We start from the raw sequence: 20,793 nt of genomic DNA, 5'->3' as shown, positions 1-20,793 counted from the left end.
TGAATCCAAACATGAAAAAATCGTAATTTGCATTATTTCCCCTTGAGGTTGAGGGTATCAAAATGTCAGAACAAATGACTTTTTTGGTACATGGTTACTATATTTGTTTACCAGTTGCACTTTGATATTGATACTGATTTGTATCCATAATTTAATTTCTGTGGCACCACCAACATGCAGTATAAGATTTAGTGGCACAGAAATGCTACTTGTTCTTTTTTTTTTTTTTTTTTTTTTTTTTTTTTTTTTTTTTAATAATAAGCTCAACTGCATTAATTTCTTCTATTCAATTTCATCAGGATACATTCTGACAAGAATTAATAACCAGTCTCTACATGATTCGTTACAAAAGGGTGACTGCAACCTCTACAGGACATTTCTGTTTAGCAAAGCTCCCATTTTCCTTTTCACATATCATTGGAACTAACTATTTATTTTGTTAACACCGGTGACACTGATGTCTTCACTGGTCAGTGAAAGCATACTGCAACAGAAATACTGGTCTGAGATTGCAGGCCCTTTCTCACTCCTCCCCCATTTTTCTAAATCTGCTAAAGCTCCAAATATTGTTTTTCTTCCTGCAAATGTTTGACCCATATGCCTAAAGATAATTTTGAATAGAGGATTTGGGGCTTTTAAGACTGCATCAGACAACAAATATGCATAATGTCAGTGACCTCAATTTAGCTTCCAAAATAGCGCATACAGGACTCCTGGATTAAGGGTACAGAGAGCAAGCAAGCTGCTGTTCTGCAGCTTTTCATTTTCCGAGCTTACTTAATTAGAAAGCCATTCTGGAGGGATACAGCATTAAAAGACATATGAGTAGCAAGAATTGTTAAAAGCAGATGGAGGCTCAATAACAGGGAGAGTGAAATTGAGGAACAGAGCTCAGGGATCAAGTGATTTATAGGCAGCAATTTTTGTTTAATTGGAAACAGGAGGAGTTTCTTATTAAGAACCATGTTACTCCTTCCACTAAGCAGATTTCTGCTGGAAGGACAAAGGAGTAACCACTGCTTACTTGTCCTGGTGCCTCTTGCGGCCTCAGTCTCTCCGTGGGGCTCAGCATGCCATGGGGCCTGTGGAAAATGGTGACTTGAGGTGAGGCTGATGGGTCTGGGGAGACCCAGGACTCCTCTACAGGCATTTCCCCAAAGTGATATACGTATATCTGCCATGTAGAAGAATGGCCCAAAGAAAGCAGTTGGAAAATGCAGTTTCTTGGGAAGCCAGAGCTGGGAATGCAGAGTTAACATTGCTACATGTGCAGAGCTCATTAGAGAGCAACGGAGACTTGAAGAAAAGTATTTTCTCTTTCTCCCAGCAACTGTAAGCAAGTGCATAAAGGAACATACCACTGTGTTAACATTTGGGCTTAAATCAAGGATGATATAGCTACATTAAAAGAAAGCTGTTAGGTAGCTGAGGCCTTATCTCAAAAGATGCTGGTGCATGGTATCTTTAAAGAAAACCTAAAGGCACTCAGTAACAGAGACAGCACGGACACACGCATTGCACTAGGTAAATGACAGCTGGTGTGGTCTTTACACTGAGTGGAAAGCTCCCATTAATGATTCCTGTCCTCAGACAAGGACATCTCAGTTTTGCTGCACTCCTACCACTGCCTCTACAAATAATGGTTACCTTTCAGACCACGACAGATACAAGAGACACCAACTTCATGACTTTCTGTCTGTTAGCCCCACCTCAAACCCTTTTTCTTTCACATAAAACTCCCCTAATCCTTCATACAAGGTCTAAGACACCACGCTAATTTTATCCTGCATGATCTTAGTGCTACTTCGGACTGAGATCAGGGGCCGTTGCTCAGGGGTAGCTGTATTTTCAACTGACCCACCCCTGGTTTCCCATGTCAGCAGGTTTCACCGTCCAGATACTCTACTTTAGAAATTGCCCCAACAGATGCTTGAAAAAATCAATATAGCACCTGAAACCCTTTATAAGCCAAGGAATCTAGAAACTGTATGTTGTGCTATCTTCCCTTCTTCATATGCTCCTTGTTTGACATCCCGACTGCTATCTTCCATGTTTCAGCTTCGTGTCTCTTCTTATTAAAGCAAAGGTGATTTGCTGCGCTTTCCCCAATGTACAAGTCCCCATACAAATGAGTCCTTTAATATCTGCTGTCTCAAGGCATTAGACTGTAACCTTAGGGCCTTCATCAATCTGCGTCTCCACCTTTATTAACTGCAACTTCAATTAAACCAATGGGACTGCGAAGAAACCTGGGACCTAGGCTCCTAGGTTTTAACACTCATAAAGAAACTCCTATCTTCTTTCTGTATACTAAAGCTACATCTATTCCAAGAGTTAATTAAAAAGTAAATGTTTGAGCGATGAGTCTATCGGTGCCCAGATTATGTATGTATTATATATACATACGCCTGCAGTGTACTGCTGATGAAAACTTTTGAGTTAGAGAAGTTCCTTGCAGCAAAAGCCTAAAATGGTGACTTTTTCCTACTGGCAGTTATATTATTGTTAGTAATCTCAGATCTCTTGCATTTTCTTTAAAGAGAGAGCTTGTACTGAATTCTGTAGGAGGATTTTATTCACAGTAACTTTGTTTCCTATTTCTTCAGCAGGGCAGCAATTTATTCTCATGCAAAGTCCTCCTCCGTGCCTTGTAAGCTGTATATTTGGAATCATTCTTCTTTTTGATGAGTATTTGGTGTAATTGTTTCTTTTTGTGGATAAAATGCTTTCTTAAGCTGTCAAGTGGTGTTTTTTTTTTTTTTTGACTGTATAAATATGTGACCTATGCATCTGTTGATGCATATCAATAAAGATAATTTGAGCTGGTACGAATGGAAAAAAATCCCTTCTTCATGAATATGTATAATATTTACAGGCTAGATTCTGCTCTTTTTCATTATCACCAGAGAAAGTTAACTTCAGTGTAAGCAGAAGAAAATCTGCGCTGTTTCAATGCAATAAATTCAGAGAAATTCCACTGAAGTCTCATCTATCAACAGATACTGCCCTTAGTTTACTGGGATGGATCCAGGATAAATAACTTTAGTGACATAGCTCAAATGGAGCTTCTTAATTGGTCTTTTCATAAAAAATGCTGTCCGTATTTTGGGTACTGTCTTCAAAACAAACAAGCAGGAAAAACATCAGTGCTTCCATTACCTACTACTGATGGTGGTTTTTTCATTTCCATGTTGCACCCTGTAAACAGGCAGCTGACTGTCCAATAGCACAAGCCTTGAAAGAGTAAGCAGTATTGCAACTCTCTGCTCAAGAGGCCATAACAGTCCCTTGGAAACTCCTTTTAAATGACATCTGGAGGTTATAACAGCAACAATATAGTCCAGAAATACTTCAAATCCCGGGTGGACTAGAGGACACGAGGCTCTCAGAGCTGTGCAGCACCAGAGCAGCTGAGTAGGGTGTCTCCTGGGGGTCCTGGAATCCATGGGGCCACTTATATAATGTGTTTTGCCTAAAAGTGGTGCTGTTCTGCAGAGTGCAAGGTTCTGGCTATTTTTGAAAGAGGAGAGAGACAGGACAAGAAAGCTTCAGGTGCTTAAGGCCTCCTGTGCAAGGGCTCAGGAGCTGATGAAGTACAGACCTGAAAAAACTGGTGAAACCCACACCACATCTTCTGGATCCTTGCCTAAACTGAACTCTGAATACAGTTTAACAAAGCGCTTTTCAATCTCTCATATCCACCTTTCTAACAGATAATTATAGCGTAGCCTGTGTCTGACTCTTGGCAGGACATCTCTAGCAATCCCATCAGTATTGCAGAAAATTCCCTCTGAGCAGAGATTGCTTCTCAAACACAACAATGAAACGAAAAGGAAATAAATAATTTATTTCTCTGTCTCTCTAGAGGCATCCCCGTGCTACTCAGTGGAAAAGGAAGAGAGACATCCTATGATTAAGTCTGGCACCTCCTTTCGCTGCGACAGTCTGCACTGCCCTCCTACTTAGCCCAAGGTCTCAAGCCTGTTTAGAGTAGTAAAAGCTCTGAACACACACTGAGGTCTGTGCATCTTAAGATAGCGTGCTTCTTCAGGTATATGCTCCGTATAATTTCCATGTCACTGATTATTGTCAGGGAGCTGCAAGGAGTTTTAGAAGCAAGCCGTCATTAGTTCAAAAAATAATCATGCTGATAAAACCTTATAACTCGCACTGGCTATACCTCTTCATATTAGAAAGTCTCTGCAGGATGGAACCTTGCTGAAAAGTGTGCTCGGAAAATTTCTGAGCAGTCAGTCCCTCTGTTAATATCCTGTTAAAATGAATGTTTTTAGACTAGAAAGCAAGCACTCTCTGAATAAAGATCAAAGCCTTAGAAGTTTCTTCCAAAATCTTTTCAAGTAGTTGCAGCTCTGTAATCCTTTGTGACAATGAAGGCTATTCCAAAATATTTCCCGCTCACTAGCAACATGAATTTAGCTTCCTCTTTACTATTAGCAGAGACACGCATCTCCCCAAACGATGAACCAATTTAGCAACCAACCTATTATGATGCTCTAACATAACCTAATGAAAGAAATCTATTTAGGATCTAACTCAGAGGTATCAGACACACACAGATGTATGCAGGTAACTGTGCATATGGTAGTAACATTAGGCAAACTCTGACAAATATTTCTACTGTTTATTGCAATGTCTCAAGTCCAGCAATGCTCTTCACTTCCTTTGGAATTAGGCAGTGGGGCAACTGCCATGCTGCCAAATAAATCCAGATATCATTTCTGATCATTAGCCCTACCTCTGACCGCTGTCTTTCTTCAAATAAGGTTGTGGAAAGAAAAGAAAAATGTAACATTACAAGCTAAGACTTTCCTTTGAGAGAGTAGTGTGCAACTTTTGTTTCAGCGAAGTAGCCTGTTCTGCTCTAACACCCACATATCCCTAAACTTACCAATAAAAGGAAAATTTCATTTGACATGCGAAGGACTTTTTAAAAAGAGAATTACCTGTATCATACTTTGCCATTTCAGAAGTTTGACAGTGTATATTATCTTTCCCAGAAGACAATTAGAGGTTAAGTGGATGAATGACTGGATGATAAGCATATTCTTTTCTAGCTATCTACATGTGTGTCTTAACCTGTTTGGTAAATATTTTTTAAATAAATTAGAATTAGCTAATTTTGAAAATTAAGATACAGTCCCTCACATCATTTAGGTGCTCTAAAAGCTTTCAAGCTTTTAAGCTATTGTGCTAAAATTGGAAATTTAAATATGCATTCTGCTACCCAGAGCTTGAGGCAGATATCAATCAAACGATTAATAAATGTAAATACTTGTAATTTGATGAAAGCCACATCTTCAAGACCAAACATTAAATTTCTCAGGTGCTTGAAGAGTAACCCAAGAGAGATAGCCCTCTAGAGACAGAGAGATAGAGATTCATGTCTTGGATGGAGACCACTTTGGGAAGGCAATAAAACAGAAGTACACAAGCACATTTTCACCTCACAGCTGAGTTTTATATTGACTTTGCTACTCTGCTTCACAGGTGGGGTTAAGTGACTTTTTATTTTTATTCATTTTTCGCAGTTTATTTGTCAAAAAAAAAAATAGTTTTGGCAGGATAATCTATATGTTTGAGCTGCTGTCCATGATTTTAGCCATCTCAGAATGAATTACTGTAATGCTCTCTCTTTGCTCTCTTTTTTTGTTGTTAGTAAAAACATTAGAAAAAATCAACGTGTTTTTCTTCTTGAAGGCAAAATATTCAAAACCACTCAACTTTGGCATTACTATGTGCCTAGCAGAAGTTTAACAGTGGACACACAGCTACTTTCCTTCACTTTCCATCCTGCAGGAATAATGGTTTAGTACTTTGGCCTTTCTACTTCCAAGAAAGCAGTGTAAGGGAAGTTGAGACTGAGCTTAACAATGACAGAAAGTTGGATCTCGATTTACATTCATTATATAATTTATATTAAACTAAGTCGTACCATTGCTGCTAAGAATGCAAAGTCTGATGTTGGTAATGGCTGCTCTATGTCCATATACTACTGCTATCTTAATTTCTCTCTACTCCATCTTTTTTTCACCTATATACACACCACTTCTCATTGTTTCAGGCTATATTGCATAGCACACTATTTTACTTTTTTTTTTTTTTTTTGGCTTGGGGTGCAAAATTAGTATGGAATTTTTACTGTACCTCTTAAAACTTTACAGCTCAATGTAAGAGCCGCACTGCCCAGAGGTTCAACCTCATTAAAAATAGCCCAAAGGCTTTTACTTTCTGATACTACAATGAACTTAAAAGGAAAAATACCTCTTCTTGTCTGTACTGCTATTACTGGATTAAGGAGTACTATGCGAAGGGAGGTTAATGGAGCTATCCTCATGATTAAGTTCAAGGGATTAATGTTTCAGTTCAGTTGTTTTTTATTTAAACATTTTTTTCAAAGGTCGTATTAACACTAACTATCACAAACTCAGGCAAGTCTCTAATTACCCATCAAGTTTAAATGAGCCAGGCAGAAAACTTTATTTCAATGATGTTTAGCAAGCATCCTGCAATGCAAAAATTGACACATAAGGTAACTCATAATGCTAGATAAACAACAAAAAGCTTGTCCCAGTGCTGCACAGAATAGGTTGGCCTCATTCCTGTTAAGAGGCAAAGCCAAAGTTCATTTATGTTTACAAGAAGACAGTGACTGACTTTGATGGGTTTTGGATTTACAGTACCAGCAACCATTAAAATACAGGCAAAAACTAACCAGGTCAAATGAAATAAGCACCAGCACTAAATAGCACAAAGTGCACACTCTTTCCCAAACAGAGATCCAAAGCTCATCAGGATTTTCAACTATCTTGACTTAGCAACTGAAGGTAAGCTGCAAAGCACGAAAGAGTTTAGGAAACAGGGCCAGGTTGCTGCTTAAAATCCAGGCCTGTTTCAACAGACAGGTGGAGACAACAAATTCCTGTGGAAAAGGTCAGATGCCATTCTCATGTCCAGACCCACCAATCTTTATCTCTCTGCACCCAACCTGATGCGGGTTTCTGTTGAGCACCTAAGCTCCACAAAGAAGGGAAGCCTCTGAAGGTGTTTTGCCCCTCTTTTAGTTAGTACGGGTGAACAACTACCACCCTTACCGTGCTGCAGCCCAACCAGCCAGCAGAGATCCTCAGGTCAGCTGTTCCCAAGTGTGGTGGAATATATTCAGTGGGCTATGCTGATAGAAAACATGCAAATTGTAAACACGGAGGAGCACTTGCATGATGAAGTCTGCTCTATGGTATATTTTTCTCCTTGCAGTGCAGTTGGACATCTTAAAGTCCTCTTGAACAGATTGGTCAATGATACTGCCACCAGCACACTTTGTTTTTGCAGTCAGACCTCTTGCCAAGGAAGAGGAATATATTCCCTAGAAGGTATAGCCAGCAGATACAGGAAAATAAGGAATGCCACAACTTACTAACACTGGCCAGTGATACCTTCATACTGGTAACAGCTTGCTGTATTCAGGAGAATGGGCTGAAGAGGGAGAGTCCATGCTTAATTAGAGAAAACAATTACTTTAGTTCACAGTGTGAAGCTGCAGGTTTGAGAAGGACACAAAGTACCTTTTGTCTATAGTGTCCTATCCTGTATAGAAAGATTCAGGCACAGCCGGTCAAGAACAGCATGACCGGCCCAATGAGAAAGAGCAGCCCCCAGAAAGGCGGACGAAGTACCAGCACCACGAGGAATCGGTTCCGTCAGTACCTTCCTTTCCCACAGGTCTCAGTGTGCAGAGACCACACCAGGGCCTCCTCCCACTCTCAAGCCTTCTACAGGAAGAGTGAGCTTTTCTATTGACATCAGTGTGTGCTGGATTTGGTCCCTGGCCTCTCTCCTTCTGAACTTAATATAGTTCATCCAAGTTTAGTTCACTGGAGACTCAAGCTTGAACTGAGATGAATCCCATGGAACATCACTAAGTCCTTTGCTTTTTTTTCCACTGAGATGCCATCAACATGTATAACATGACCTCCTTAGAGCTCTGATTTGTTTTTAATCTGATTTCATTTGTGTGTATCACTGTTGGTAGCCTCTATCTTGTAAAAGTTTTGTACTGTGCAAAACCTTATTTAAGAAAGAGAATTGGCAGTATAACCAAACCACTTTCCATTAAAAGAACTTATCTTCTTAATGCTCTATCTGTATTTTATTATTACTGCAGTACTTGACATCTTCCAAAGGCATTAAGAAGTTCTTGAGAGGTCTTATAACTTTACAATGTATTCTGTCATGCCAGTTCTGATCACAGTCTAGTTGAAGATAAATTTAATGAACACTAGAAAAATACATGTCTCGCATGGAAAGTGATTCAGTTATTTGAGGAAGCAACAGTATACTTTGAAAACACTTGTTGCTTGGGTTAAAGCTCTATTTAAAATATCTGTAAAGTACACATTCTACTGAGGATAACAGAGACTGATTTTGAATTTGGGGAGCATTCCAAATGACAGTAGGCAAGTTTCAGAAACGAATATTATTATTTACTTGCAAAAAAATCTTTTAGAACAAGGACTTATAAAATACCATCTTTTCTGCATCTAACGCAAATGGATTTAGAACTATAGAACTACAGACAAGCATTAGATTTAGTAATGGTGAGTGGATAAGCAAGTCAACTGCTACTCAATGTAACAGTAATAAGATTATTCTGAGTTAGTTACAGGAGTTATTCCTAAGAAAAAAAAAATTAACACATGTTATTTAAACTTTCTTACATATCAATTAGTTTGAAATAATAAGTCTTTAGGCTATCCATTAATTGCAGCACTGTAGACACAATCTGTATTTAAAATTATGCAGTGAAAATTAAGCCAAAGCACCAAGCAGTCTTGGCTAACAAAAAAGATTTCCTCAGCCCTTCGGATAAAGAAGGAGAGATAATGGGGGCACTGAATTCACAAGAGAACTCTTTCTCAGTTTACTATTCTCTGCTTGTCACATGTTAACACAGACTACCGAAGCCACAAGCTGTTATCCACGTGTTTAATTTGCAGTGTTGCATTTTCAGTGCATTCATTTTCTGATCATACAGTATGACTGTTTTCAGACAAAAAAGAAAAGAACTTCAGTGATTAACGCAAAGGAAGGACAGCAACATATATAACCTGAAGAACAGCTGATTAAGAAGATTCTGCCACAGGATCATTTACAAGTGCAAGGTAAATGTAGATGAGAATTTTATTTAGTTTAGCTACTCTTTTTTTAGAAGACAGGGGGAGGCTGGTTGCAGAGGAACATCTATACATCAGGAGAAGTCACCATTTTAGTTTCTACTTGCTGCTACGGCTCTAGGCTCTCAAAGGCGGCTTCAAAGCACTCTTTTACATCTTACTGTCTTTACAGAATAGATCTTATTAAAACAGAAGTTTCCTTATCTGGACATATTTTGCTGCAATGATGTGCTGAAACTACAACTCGGCATTTGTACCATTATAGCTGGTTCACACTGGCATCTGTCAGAGGTACACAGCATGGACTGTCACAGATGCTGACTGCAGCCGCTATCCTCAGTGGCAGCAGTGAGGGGAAGTGGAATTATTTTTAAAAGTGCAGCTATTAATTGATAGGTATTTTTTCCTGAGTCTTGTATGCCTGCAGCATCCATGAGGAGTCAGAGAACATTCAGCTGAATGGTGTCTTCCCGCCACAGAAATTAGGAACAAGCAGCTGAAATATTCTCTGTTGTAAAGAATGTCTGATGGAGGTAATCAGAAAGTTTACCTGAGAATGATGCTTCTTTAAAGTCAGACAAACCGAAACAAACAGGTTGCTATCTTAAGTCTTCTCTGCATGCTACACCAACAGCTACCAAGCTGTTACACCTTACTGTCTCTGGTATCTTGCACTTAATTATACTATTACTTGATAAGAAAAGGCAGAGCATCAGGCAGTTACCTTTCTGTGTAATACAGCTCTTTATCCTCAGACAGTAGTGATTTATACTTCTGTGCATGGAAAATGATAACCTCTTTGACATGCAGCCTAGCCACTGCGAGATTTCCTACTGTCAGTATTCTGACATGTAAGTTTGTTAAAAAACACTCTCAGGTGTTCTCTACTATATGCATGCTTATTTAAAAAGTGCTCCTCTAAATGCTCATTGAATTGTTATAGGAGGGAAATGAAGGTGAATACTGAGTCTGTTCTCTTATGGCATGTCTGTACATTTGTGGATGCATATACTCACAAAAATATGGGAAAAACAAGAGGGCATCTGACTATTTTTATGTAAATCAAAATGCTGATTTCACTGTCATAAACAGAGATTTTCTATAAAAATTCACATTACTAAAGTATTCATACCAGACCCAGCTAAAGAAAGGGTCTTTGGTAAGACACTTGTCTTTTTTTTTTTTTTTTTTTCTTTTCTTCTCTTTTGGTCTCCTGCATATTATTGAAGGAGAAACCTGCTGAAAAATCTCTGGGTACTGACAGAACTGGACATGAAAATGGACACTGTCATGGTGGTGACCTCTGACAGTTGTCCACACTAGGAAGAAAGGGTGGTGAAGCTTACTTGCTCAGAAAACTTTTGAAAAAGCAACACAGCAGGGTACAGGACACTCTCAACTTCTTAGCAGGCAGCATTCATATTTGCAATGCATGCGCTCTACTTTACTCGTGTTTGTATAGGAAGACAGACAACTATTCACATAAAAGATCTCTGAGCAAGCTTATTGCCTTTTCACATTATATGAATTCTTGCAGCTGCCAAAAGAGATGATCTTGGCCTGGATCAAATCCTCAAACATGGCTTATATCACTTAACTGAATCTACTTTGCGGAAGCAGCAGCCATTAAGGAGCAGCTGATATTACAATAAAATAACTCCAGACTTAAAAAAAAAAAATCACCTAAAAAGTAAAAAACAAACAAACAAACAAAAATGAGTAATAACTTAAAATTTGAATTAATTTCCAATCAACTAGTATTTTCTAATGTGAGCCACAGTAGTGTCTGACTGAATACAGATGGGAATGAAGGGTATTCCAGGCCAAGAGGAGACATTAACACTGACATGGAACTGGGGAGAAGTTACTGCAGAGTTTATTCCATTATGCCACAGAGAGCATGAGCCCCTGCTCAGAATTTCAATGAGTCTGTGAGGAAAAGACTGACAGCGAATTATCATTCCCAGGAGGTTTTGCAATTTCCATGCTACTTAGTATTACAGACTCATACACCTATTACACCTCAACTTCAGCAGGATCCAAGCTAAGCAATATAAGATGTATTACTAAAAGAAAAGGGAAAGAATTAATTGCTTCCAAGGCCATCAGTCCTATCAGGAATACTGATTCCCAAAACCTGATCTGGGCTTTCAGATTTTTCAGCAGAAAAGATCACTCTGTGAGCAGAAATATTAGACTGAGATCCCACTGACCTATGCAACCCTGCAAAATAAAGCTCTGAGCCAAACAGATACCTCTAAATATCCTGGTATTAAATAATCTCAAGAATAACATCAGGAGATAATCTATTCTATATACTAAAGGGTTCTAGAAATACTAACCTTCAGTATCAGCAGTTGGTGAAGTAATTTGCCCTATGTGCTTCAAGCCATATGTTTTATTCAGGCATTAACACCTACTTTGTGAAAATAAAGATGTCAGAATGTGAGCTACCACATGCAGTATCATTCCCACAGGCCATACAGTAATTAAACATGCAGGCTGACGTTGCACCACACAGAATTCTAGTTGTATGTAACAGGCATTAAAGGACTTACAAAAATCCAGCTTTAGAAAAGACGCCAGCTTGATTCTAGACAGTACCTACATATGCCTGAAGCCTGCTGAAAAACTCTATCATGCACTTTAAGTGTTTATCTGAAAGATCTTAAAGGATGAGGAAAGTGTAACTGTTAGGTCTTTCTTTTCAGAGCTATCACAAGCCATCCCTTCCTGGCTTGGAAAGGATGCATCGAAAAAAAAAAAAGAGCTGCATGTTCAGACCAGACTTTTAAGTTTACATTCTCTTATTCTGACTCAAAAATTTTCTTAGGTTTCTGAAGTTGACAAAAATCAATCACTATTATCAAATGAAAGTTTCTGCTATAGATGACTAATGTTTACTAGTGTGAATTTAGGTCATTTCTCTACATTTCTGCACAGCTACTATCATGACTCATAAGGATTACATACCTCTCCTGCATATGAATATTCTCTAAGGTCATTAGTTTTGTTCAGCCCAAAGTCACTGGTTTCTTGTATGGGAGAGAGCGCTGAGATACGTCTTGATGGCCTGCATGAAAACTTGACTCTTCCCTTCTGTGTCACCTGACCTCCTCCTACCCAGCCACTTCAGAGCATGAGAGCTTGGGGCAGAAAGGAATGGAAGAAAAAAGAACTTCCCATCATTCTCATATTTCCTTTAGAGCAAGTGAAACTGTGGGGTGGATTCCTTTCTCCCTGGTTGGAACTCCCTGTGTTCCTAGTGCTGATCCACGTTGTTTCCCAGTTTTCATGCACAGGTAGGACACACTGAATGGTAATTCCAGCATGCACAGCTTCCCTAATACCACATTCCCCTGTACGCAGTCTATGAGGCTGAACTCCTGAGAGCAGGACAAAGCAAAGGAAAGAATAACTGCAGTGGACCAGACGAGGTGTTATGAGTGATTACATGGCTGCCACAGGGTTCTTCTCTGAGGTAACATTTGCAGAAGCAATTGGATTGCCCAGCTGCCAACCATCCTCCCAAGATATCCTGATTTGACCCAAGCAGGGGCCATGAAGTTGGCCTCATATTGTTTAAAATGTAAATGATGTATGGTGTTAAGCACTTCTCTTTTTTAAAATGTTCACAGAGTGGTTTCAAGGCAGCTCAGCTCTATTTCTATCCTCCTGCTTTTCAGGAAAGGAAGACAGAATATCCCTGAGGAAGAGAAATCAATATTCTCATGACACTTAAACACAAACAGCAAAGAAATCCCAGTTCTTTAATGAACAATTGCCAATTTAATGTTGCCATCTCGACTAAGTTGCTCTTTTGAATACTGTCAAGGTGCCAACATATTCATTATGTCCTCTACTTTCTTTTGTCACAACTACTTTGCTCAGGAAACACACACTTTTAGTTGCCTTGCCTGTATCCAAGAGGAAAACAACATTCATGCAATCAAACCCCACCTAGCAGCTTTAATAGCTGACCTTATCAAATGAGAGAACTAAAAAATATTTAGAATTAACCGCATTCTTCTTAAAAAGTGTTAGAAAAACACCTTTCAATAGTAGAAACATTAAAATAAATTGTAAGTATATAATGATACGTACAGATACATGAAAAATATGATAGTGTCCATATAGGCAGGGACAGGTAATCCACAGCAAAACAAAAACACCTGACCAATCAAGTTATAGTCACATGCTGAAAATCGAACTTATTTAGCATTTGCATTTCAGTATAGTCTAGAAGCAAATCTCTGTTTTGCAAGATACATATCAAACATGCAGAGCTGGTTCCTTCTTTCTTACCTGTACATGCCCATGGAAGTATATATGCATTTAAAAAATAAACAAACAAACAACCCCCCCTAGGCAGGCTAATAAAACAACCCCTAGGGAGGCACAAGGAATTGACGCACTGCTGCTGGCTAGGTAGGAGAGCAGCAATCATAGAAAGCATGCTCCTTCACCACTGCTGAAGGTGTAGCGCTGCTAACACCAGCATTGGCACCACACAGACTGGAAGTGTAGTCTCAAAACCTGGGCCTTGGTTATCATTAGGAAGGGCTATAACTTATAAAACAATTGTTAAGGCCTTGTATGGGATGGTGACAAGCCATACGAGGACGTTCCCTAGCAGGGTGGAGCTGCAGCACTCTTGAGAAAGCTTCTTCTATGCCTGAGCATGTGTGCGAGTTGAGCCACGAGACGCAGAAAAGCAAACACTGCCTGACTGGCAGTTGAAAAAAATCCTTTGCATCCAGGTAGCTGCAGCAGAAAGGTTGGTTTTGTTACCAAATACAGTCCTCACTGAGAAGCTATGGCAGTTCTCAAAGAGAAACAAAACATATCAAAACATTGCAGAAGGCAGCAGTAGAAAGAGAAATATTAAATAAAAATACAAAGCAAATAGGATTCACTGATTCAGTGACAAAGGTGTATGGTTTATTGTCATCCCCATGTCAGTGAAAGCTCTGGCATGACCATACTTAAAGAAGTTTCAGGGAGCTCACTTATACATAATCATGTCTCCTGATAGCAGAGATATCCCTGAAATACTAATTCCCTCTATCATCATGTTCTAATCATTAGCCCTCTCATAAAGCAAGCAAAAAAATATCTTTAATCTGTTTGCTTCTTTCTTCCAGGCTTTGACTGCCCTTCCCCATTTGTCTTCTGTTCTTCCTCCCTGAAAAACTCACTCTCTCACCTCTAAATCTTCCCCTTCAGGCTTTGCTAATCCTGCTTTACTGATTCACATTCATAAATGTCTTTTTTTTTTCTTTTTTTTTTTTTTTTTTTTTCCCCCCCCAATTTTCGCTGCTGCCCTGACACCCTGGTTAATCCTTTCTTTCTTTATCCCATAGTCTGGTGTCCCAGATGACAAATCCTAAATTTATCTTCTTGGTAAGCTTGATCTTCAGAGGTACCCAGAATTCCCACCTTCAGCATCTTTCCCCTAGCTCATTCTCTACATTTAGATGCTCTCAATTCCTACCCCTATATCTCCCCACACATCAATCTTTACCTCTTCAGAGAGACATTTAACAGTGCCTGGTTTTCTAATCTGTGAGTACTGCAGCTACTGTGAGCAGAGAACAGAGGGTATTCTGATGACCCAAAGGGCTGTAGGAAGACGGCTTGTATAATCATGCTGCTACACACAGCCCCTGACCACTGCGCTGAGGTGGGGCAAAAGCGGCAATAAATAAAGCAGGCAGGCAGACAATGTGGTGGGGTATGATTTGAAGAAGCCACAAATTGCTTTACCGGCATAAAAAGAATGTAATGGCCAGTGGCGGCATATTATGCAGCTAGCAGATAATAATCAGGGCTGTAATTGCTCAAAGATTTCAGAGGAACCACCAGGCAGTAAATTGTGGATGCTCCTGACTCAAAGTTTTGACATGTAAAATGAAAACAACATTAGCATTACTAGATAAAAAGGGGAATGTTTCACTCACTTTCACTATAGTCTCATATTCCATTTCTACTTCTGTTTTTCCTCTACTTCTTGTTCTTCTATGCTCTTTAAAACAAAACCAAGGATCATTTCAATTTGACGTGATTAACAATTACTCTAAGCTGAAATGACATAATTCTGTGCATTACAGTAAAATAACAACTCTTTAATCTATGCACTTAATGAAAAACAAAAGATTACTTCATGCTTCTGCGTGCTGGCTCGTTAATATGTGACTAGGTAGTAGGAACATGTTAGTCAGAGAAACCAGTCTATTTATCACAACCTGTCACTCCATACTAAAAGAGGACAATATTTTGACTTTGTCATGTGGGAGATCTCCTAAGTTGCTGCTTAGGCACATCACACGAAGTGTCATTTTTTTTTTTTTTTTTTTTTTTTCTGGGAAGGGATAAGAAATATGTCTCTAAAGAAAAAAACGGTATCGCCCATGCTACCTGAAGTCTGTGCTTGAAGAAATACCTCCAGCCCTTGCAGCAGGAGGGCCTCAGATTGCAGGCGTGCCTAATCCCATGAACTCAGTGCAGTTTGCATGGAAAACCTTCAAAGACAACCCCAAGTGCTTACGAGAGTGGTGGAGCTCTTTCACCAGACAGCCGTTTCCCTTTGACTCAGTCTTGCCACAGTGCCTGAGCAGGAGAGGTGAGGGACATGGCGCTGTTGGAGATGTCACTACTGTTCACTTGCCTTCATTCTGACTTGGCGTTTCTCTCTGGAGCTGAAACTTCTGTTTGATAGTTCCAAAGAGCATCAGGATTTTCAGATTGTCCCATCAACCTAGAAGACCCTGACGTGCTGCAGGCATGTTATTCAGATCTGTCTCACTGGGATGGCTGTGGCTCGTCACACACCACCCTGAGCACCTGAACTTAAACTCTCTCTCTTGAAGAGGTCTAAGGTCTGCACCAGGGAAGTCCTGAAGGTATTCCAGCATCAACCAAAAAGACTCACGGTTTTTAGCTTGTGCAGTTATTGGAAAATGGCTATAAAATTATAGTCTGGAACTTGAAAAAGGTGACTTTCTGGTTCTTGCTGAGTGTAGTCTTCCAACAAAGTTACTGTGCCATTTTCAAGTGGCTGCAGTATGTTTTATTCTCTGTTGTGTTAAGTTATTGTGGTAACTGCCTTGTTTTACTCTAAGTGTGATTTCAGTTATTAAGTGCTTCATAGTGATAGCAATTGCATGAGTATATCACTGAACTTGGTTCTCTTTGTAGAAGTTAAACCATGGCTCTTATGTTACAGATGGTGCACCTAAAATCTTGACACTTTCCGCCTCATGTACTTTATACCTTATTATGTATTCAAGATAATAAATGCCACATATACCTATGTACAATGTCCAAGAGCCAGAGCTGTAATGGCATCTAATGCATCAGCCCTGGAATAATCGCTTGCAAGATCACTGAGGTCAACAGTATTTTGTCTTAGTTGTTGGCTGTCAGGTTTGCTACAAATGAAAATGCAAACTGAAACCTTTAAAAAGAAATAGAAACAAACAATAGCACAAAATAAAGTTTTCTGTTTTAATATTTAAAGTTAAAATAACTTAATAACTGAAGTGCTATGTTTTTGATTTATCACAAAACATTTTCTCTAAAAACAATTTTTTAAACTGAATGTAATTATTGAGCCACTTCCTTGGTAATGGGTAAAGCAGCAGAACGATATATTTGAGCACTGTGTCCTTGTTCTACTTTCAGGCAGATTCATAAATGCCTTACAACTGAGTCACAACAACAGACAAAAAAATAAGTAGTTAATGTGGCTGGATTTGGTTGAAAATATTTGTAAAGGAACTTATACTGCTCTTTCTTACACTGTGTTGCAACAAATGAATTAAACCATTTTTATTTTCTCCTTGAACTCTTTCTCACCTTGGTAGCAGTGGGCTGTAAAACTACTGCATTAGCACTGACACAAATGGTGTTATAAGATACATGTTGGGTATAAGATGTTCAGGAAATGGGTGCCAGTGATTGTGGTAGCTTGCACCATTTTGACATGCAAAATGAATCTAAATATTAGCTGAGGAAGCAGAAAGTGACAGTTTGTAGCAGAAAAAATGTAGCAGCAAGAAGGTGAAACGTAAAGTGAAAAAAAGAAAGCTACTTTGTTTTGCACAGTTCCTGATCACTTCTGATGCACTTCGTTTTTCTGTCCCTTTGATCTCTACACTTCACTGGTTTTGTGCTCCCTCTGACAGACAAATCAGATAACTTACTTAAAATTGGAAAATTTAACAACGTTACATACATGTTTGCAGCACACAGCATTTTGTAACTGTGGATGTTGGCCTAGTTACTTCAATGAGGCTCATATCTACTCAGGCCAGGTTAAGATTTGAATAGAAATTCTTTTAAAACCAATATTGGAAAACACCATTAAGCATGCTCTTGCTAAAATCCTTTGTTTGTGCAACATTATTACTTTTTCTTACTTTTGACACTAGTTTTAGCCAGCCTCCCTGTAAAGGAAACATTTGTGTTGGTAAAAATGTGTGTCTACTTTGCAGGTGGGTGACTACAGGTCTGTATTGGTTAGTGACCACACACCAGGTGTGCAAAGTAGGCACGCATTTGCATTTGCAAACATACAGATTTTACCTACCTGTGGGGTGAACATCAGGCTCAAAATAACCCAAATGTTTCAAAACAAACAAACGAACAGGAAAAAAAAAAAAAAAAGGCAACATGATAACAACTTCACTAAATCAAACTGAGGATTTTCCCTTTGGTTATTTAGCAAGTACTCAAAACACAGTCCACTGAATTTAGGAGAGATATCTGAATAGCATGAATTCCACGGTGATGGGAATTATAAGGTTACAAGATACAACTCTTTAGTTGTAAGTAGGGTACACACCACTCAAAACCAGTACCGTCTATGCAGCTTTCAACAATATAGTCTGTGCACTTGCACCATTAGGATTTTGCCAATCCAAATTACGTTAGTGTAGCAGATGTATATTATATATTACACACACATATTTACCACAGGCTGCTCACTAGTTTTGGAGATCCAGGCACTGTCTTGCAGCATAGGAAAAAGAAAGTCAGAAAGAAACACAGGGATTAAAATGAACACTGAATTCAAACTCTTTTCTATTCTGGTGGTCATGACCATAAGTTGTCATCATTACATGATCTTTATAATCCCCAAGCAACTCCTTGATTCTAGCGTGAGAAATATATTTCCAGATGCACAGACATTGTGCTAAGCAGCCTTTTGTGAAATTTTTTGTGAAATTATGGAATGAGTGGATAATACAACACAGATACACAACAGATATATACTTTCCCATATCATAACTAGACAGCCAAATGTCTATTGCTTTTATTAGAGGTGAGACAACATTTCAGAGAAAAGACACACATGGGAACTGAACTGTAGACCACTACTAATGATGGGGGAAAGTGTTAAAACACTATCTGCTATTCAGTGTCTACCTAATGCTGGTTTGCAGCAGTTTTCTGGAGACATCTTCTAAAGCAGAAAGTCTAAAAATCATTCAATGCAAGTTCAAGCTTTTAAAATACTGAAGTCAAATATATTCTGTTTTATCTGATAATCCTGAATGTGTCCTTACTTGTGCAAATGGCCAGAAAAAAAGGCTGAATTTTTTATTCTGGTTTCTAAGATTTCATGAAGAGCTGTGGTATGTTCTTTTTTATTGTGACAATAGTATAAAGAGTGCCTGCCACAATTAGTCCAGAGTTATGTTCTTGCTAGTGCACAGAAATGTGGCCCAGAATCTGATCACACACAGCAATAAATTATGATGACCTCACATTTCCAGTCAAAAATTGGTAATATGGCTGTATTCTTTACAAATATCTTTTACAAACATTAAAAAATATGATCAAGAAAAGCATATTGTATCAGGGAAAACAAAAAGGGAACACTGCTTATCCACAAGTGCTGCCTCACAGCACATCATTTTCTTCTATGAATAATTCACCCCCCCCCCCAGTTATTCAGCAACTTGCATGTGTCACTGTTGGCTCTGCCTTTGGCATACACTTAGGGTGTTTTCAGAGACCACAGCAGCACAAAATCACCATGTTAAATGAAGAAGAAAAAAAATTTCAAAAGCACTTTGAGGGGAAATGGAAAAGTTTTAAGTGATGGTGCAACCCAAGGGACTTGAGATTTTTAGATATAAGCCATCCATACCTAGCTCCTTCTGTTTCTGTGCTGTAACACTCCTATCAAGGGCTCAGATGGCTAAAGGATTCCACTTGACTGGTGGCAACTGGGGGAACATCTTCCTGCTGAACCTCTTGGCAGCTAAGAAGCCAGCATAGTTTACTGGCCACTAAACTGAGGAAAAATAAAAGCCATCTGGACGACAGTACATACTCTCTATTATTTAATCAATGGACCAAGCAAGCAGGTCTTGGAATTTATGGAGGTTCTGGTTTAAATTATTATTAAGCCATGACTCCCTTTCAAAAGCTGTTTGCAGCTGTATTATGTGCTGTACAGTTCACCTTCAAAATAACGTGCCAGATGTGTTTTAAATAAATGTTCTTTATATAGGTATCTACAAATAGAAGACTCAATTGCAAAACAAAACAAAAAAGGAAATGAAAGGGTAGCGGGAATGCTTTCCCATGGATGTAATCTACAGCAAGGTTGCACAAACAGACACTTAGGACAAAATCTAGCTCATGGCAACACAGAAACAGTACAAAAAAACATTCAAGGTAGCAATCTGTAGTCATATTTTGAAAGCTGTGAAATGTGATTACATTCTCATCTTTCTTGGGTCAGAAAAAGATCCTCTGCATCTCTATCAAAAAGACAATGCACACAAAGAATGCTTATGCTGTGAGAGAGAGACTGAACTAGACAGAGGAAGAAATGTAGGAGGAAGAGAGGTCCTGGCTTTGATCTCAGTGAAAGAGTAAAGTCAATTCATATTAATTCTTTTGTATGGCAAAGAAAATCACTGTTTAACAACAATGTGATGAAATCAATCACCATGCAATTTCACACCTAAGTTACATATACAATATCCAACTGTAGCAAGAACAGTCTTCATTTGCACTCCTATTTCTCTTCCTGGACAAAAGTACATTTCCATTTCTGCTTATTATCAATTACTTCAGTTATACCATTTTTAAAAATCAAATGCTTCTATAAAACAGCTGCTTAAATTCCAAAATATTATGAGAATATATATTTTAAACTAACAAAGAATAATAATAGTTCCAAACCTCAATACCAGATCCAGGAAGAGCATAACAAAAATTCTGTATGTACAAAACACTGTATCTATACCTTTCTATATGTAGAAGAACATTTCTCAGTTTGCAAGCTAGAAAAAGATCGAGATTGAAATTTATTTCTCAGAAACATATTTCTATTAATATAATAAATGACACTTAGATGCAAAAAGTCCAATTCATGACTCTTTCCTCCAGAGTTCACGTTCATCTGGTCAAGCATGAACAGTTAACGCACCATGGTAATGAGGCCGACAAGATTCTGTGAATGTCTCAGTGGATGATTTTAATTGAAAGTCTCAAAGACATGCTCATTTAAGACATGGGTTTGCTCCGCTGAAGTCAATCTTGGTTTTGCTATTGCTATCAGTCAGAGCACATTAAAAGCTCA

General features: G+C 38.7%; 1 protein-coding gene across 2 annotated transcripts in view; it reads right to left on the bottom strand.

Moving 5' to 3' along the window:
• Positions 1–20,793, bottom strand: part of PLCB1 (phospholipase C beta 1) — a 370,971-nt gene that overhangs the window by 6,957 nt on the left and 343,221 nt on the right. Inside the window, exon 32 of one of the 2 annotated variants that reach the window (XM_032184566.1) lies at positions 7,113–7,192. The exons of the other annotated variant lie outside the window; for it this stretch is intronic. Within the exon in view, the coding sequence (XP_032040457.1) occupies positions 7,145–7,192 (48 nt within the window). The 3' untranslated portion in view covers positions 7,113–7,144. Of the gene's footprint in view, positions 1–7,112; positions 7,193–20,793 lie in introns of those variants that run through there. 2 annotated transcript variants of the gene reach the window in all.

The sequence above is a fragment of the Aythya fuligula genome, chromosome 3 (assembly GCF_009819795.1).
Source record: "Aythya fuligula isolate bAytFul2 chromosome 3, bAytFul2.pri, whole genome shotgun sequence".
In the NCBI taxonomy this organism is placed as follows: domain Eukaryota; kingdom Metazoa; phylum Chordata; class Aves; order Anseriformes; family Anatidae; genus Aythya; species Aythya fuligula.
Note: the sequence above shows the minus strand (reverse complement) of the source record. Positions and strands in the feature narration are given on the sequence as shown.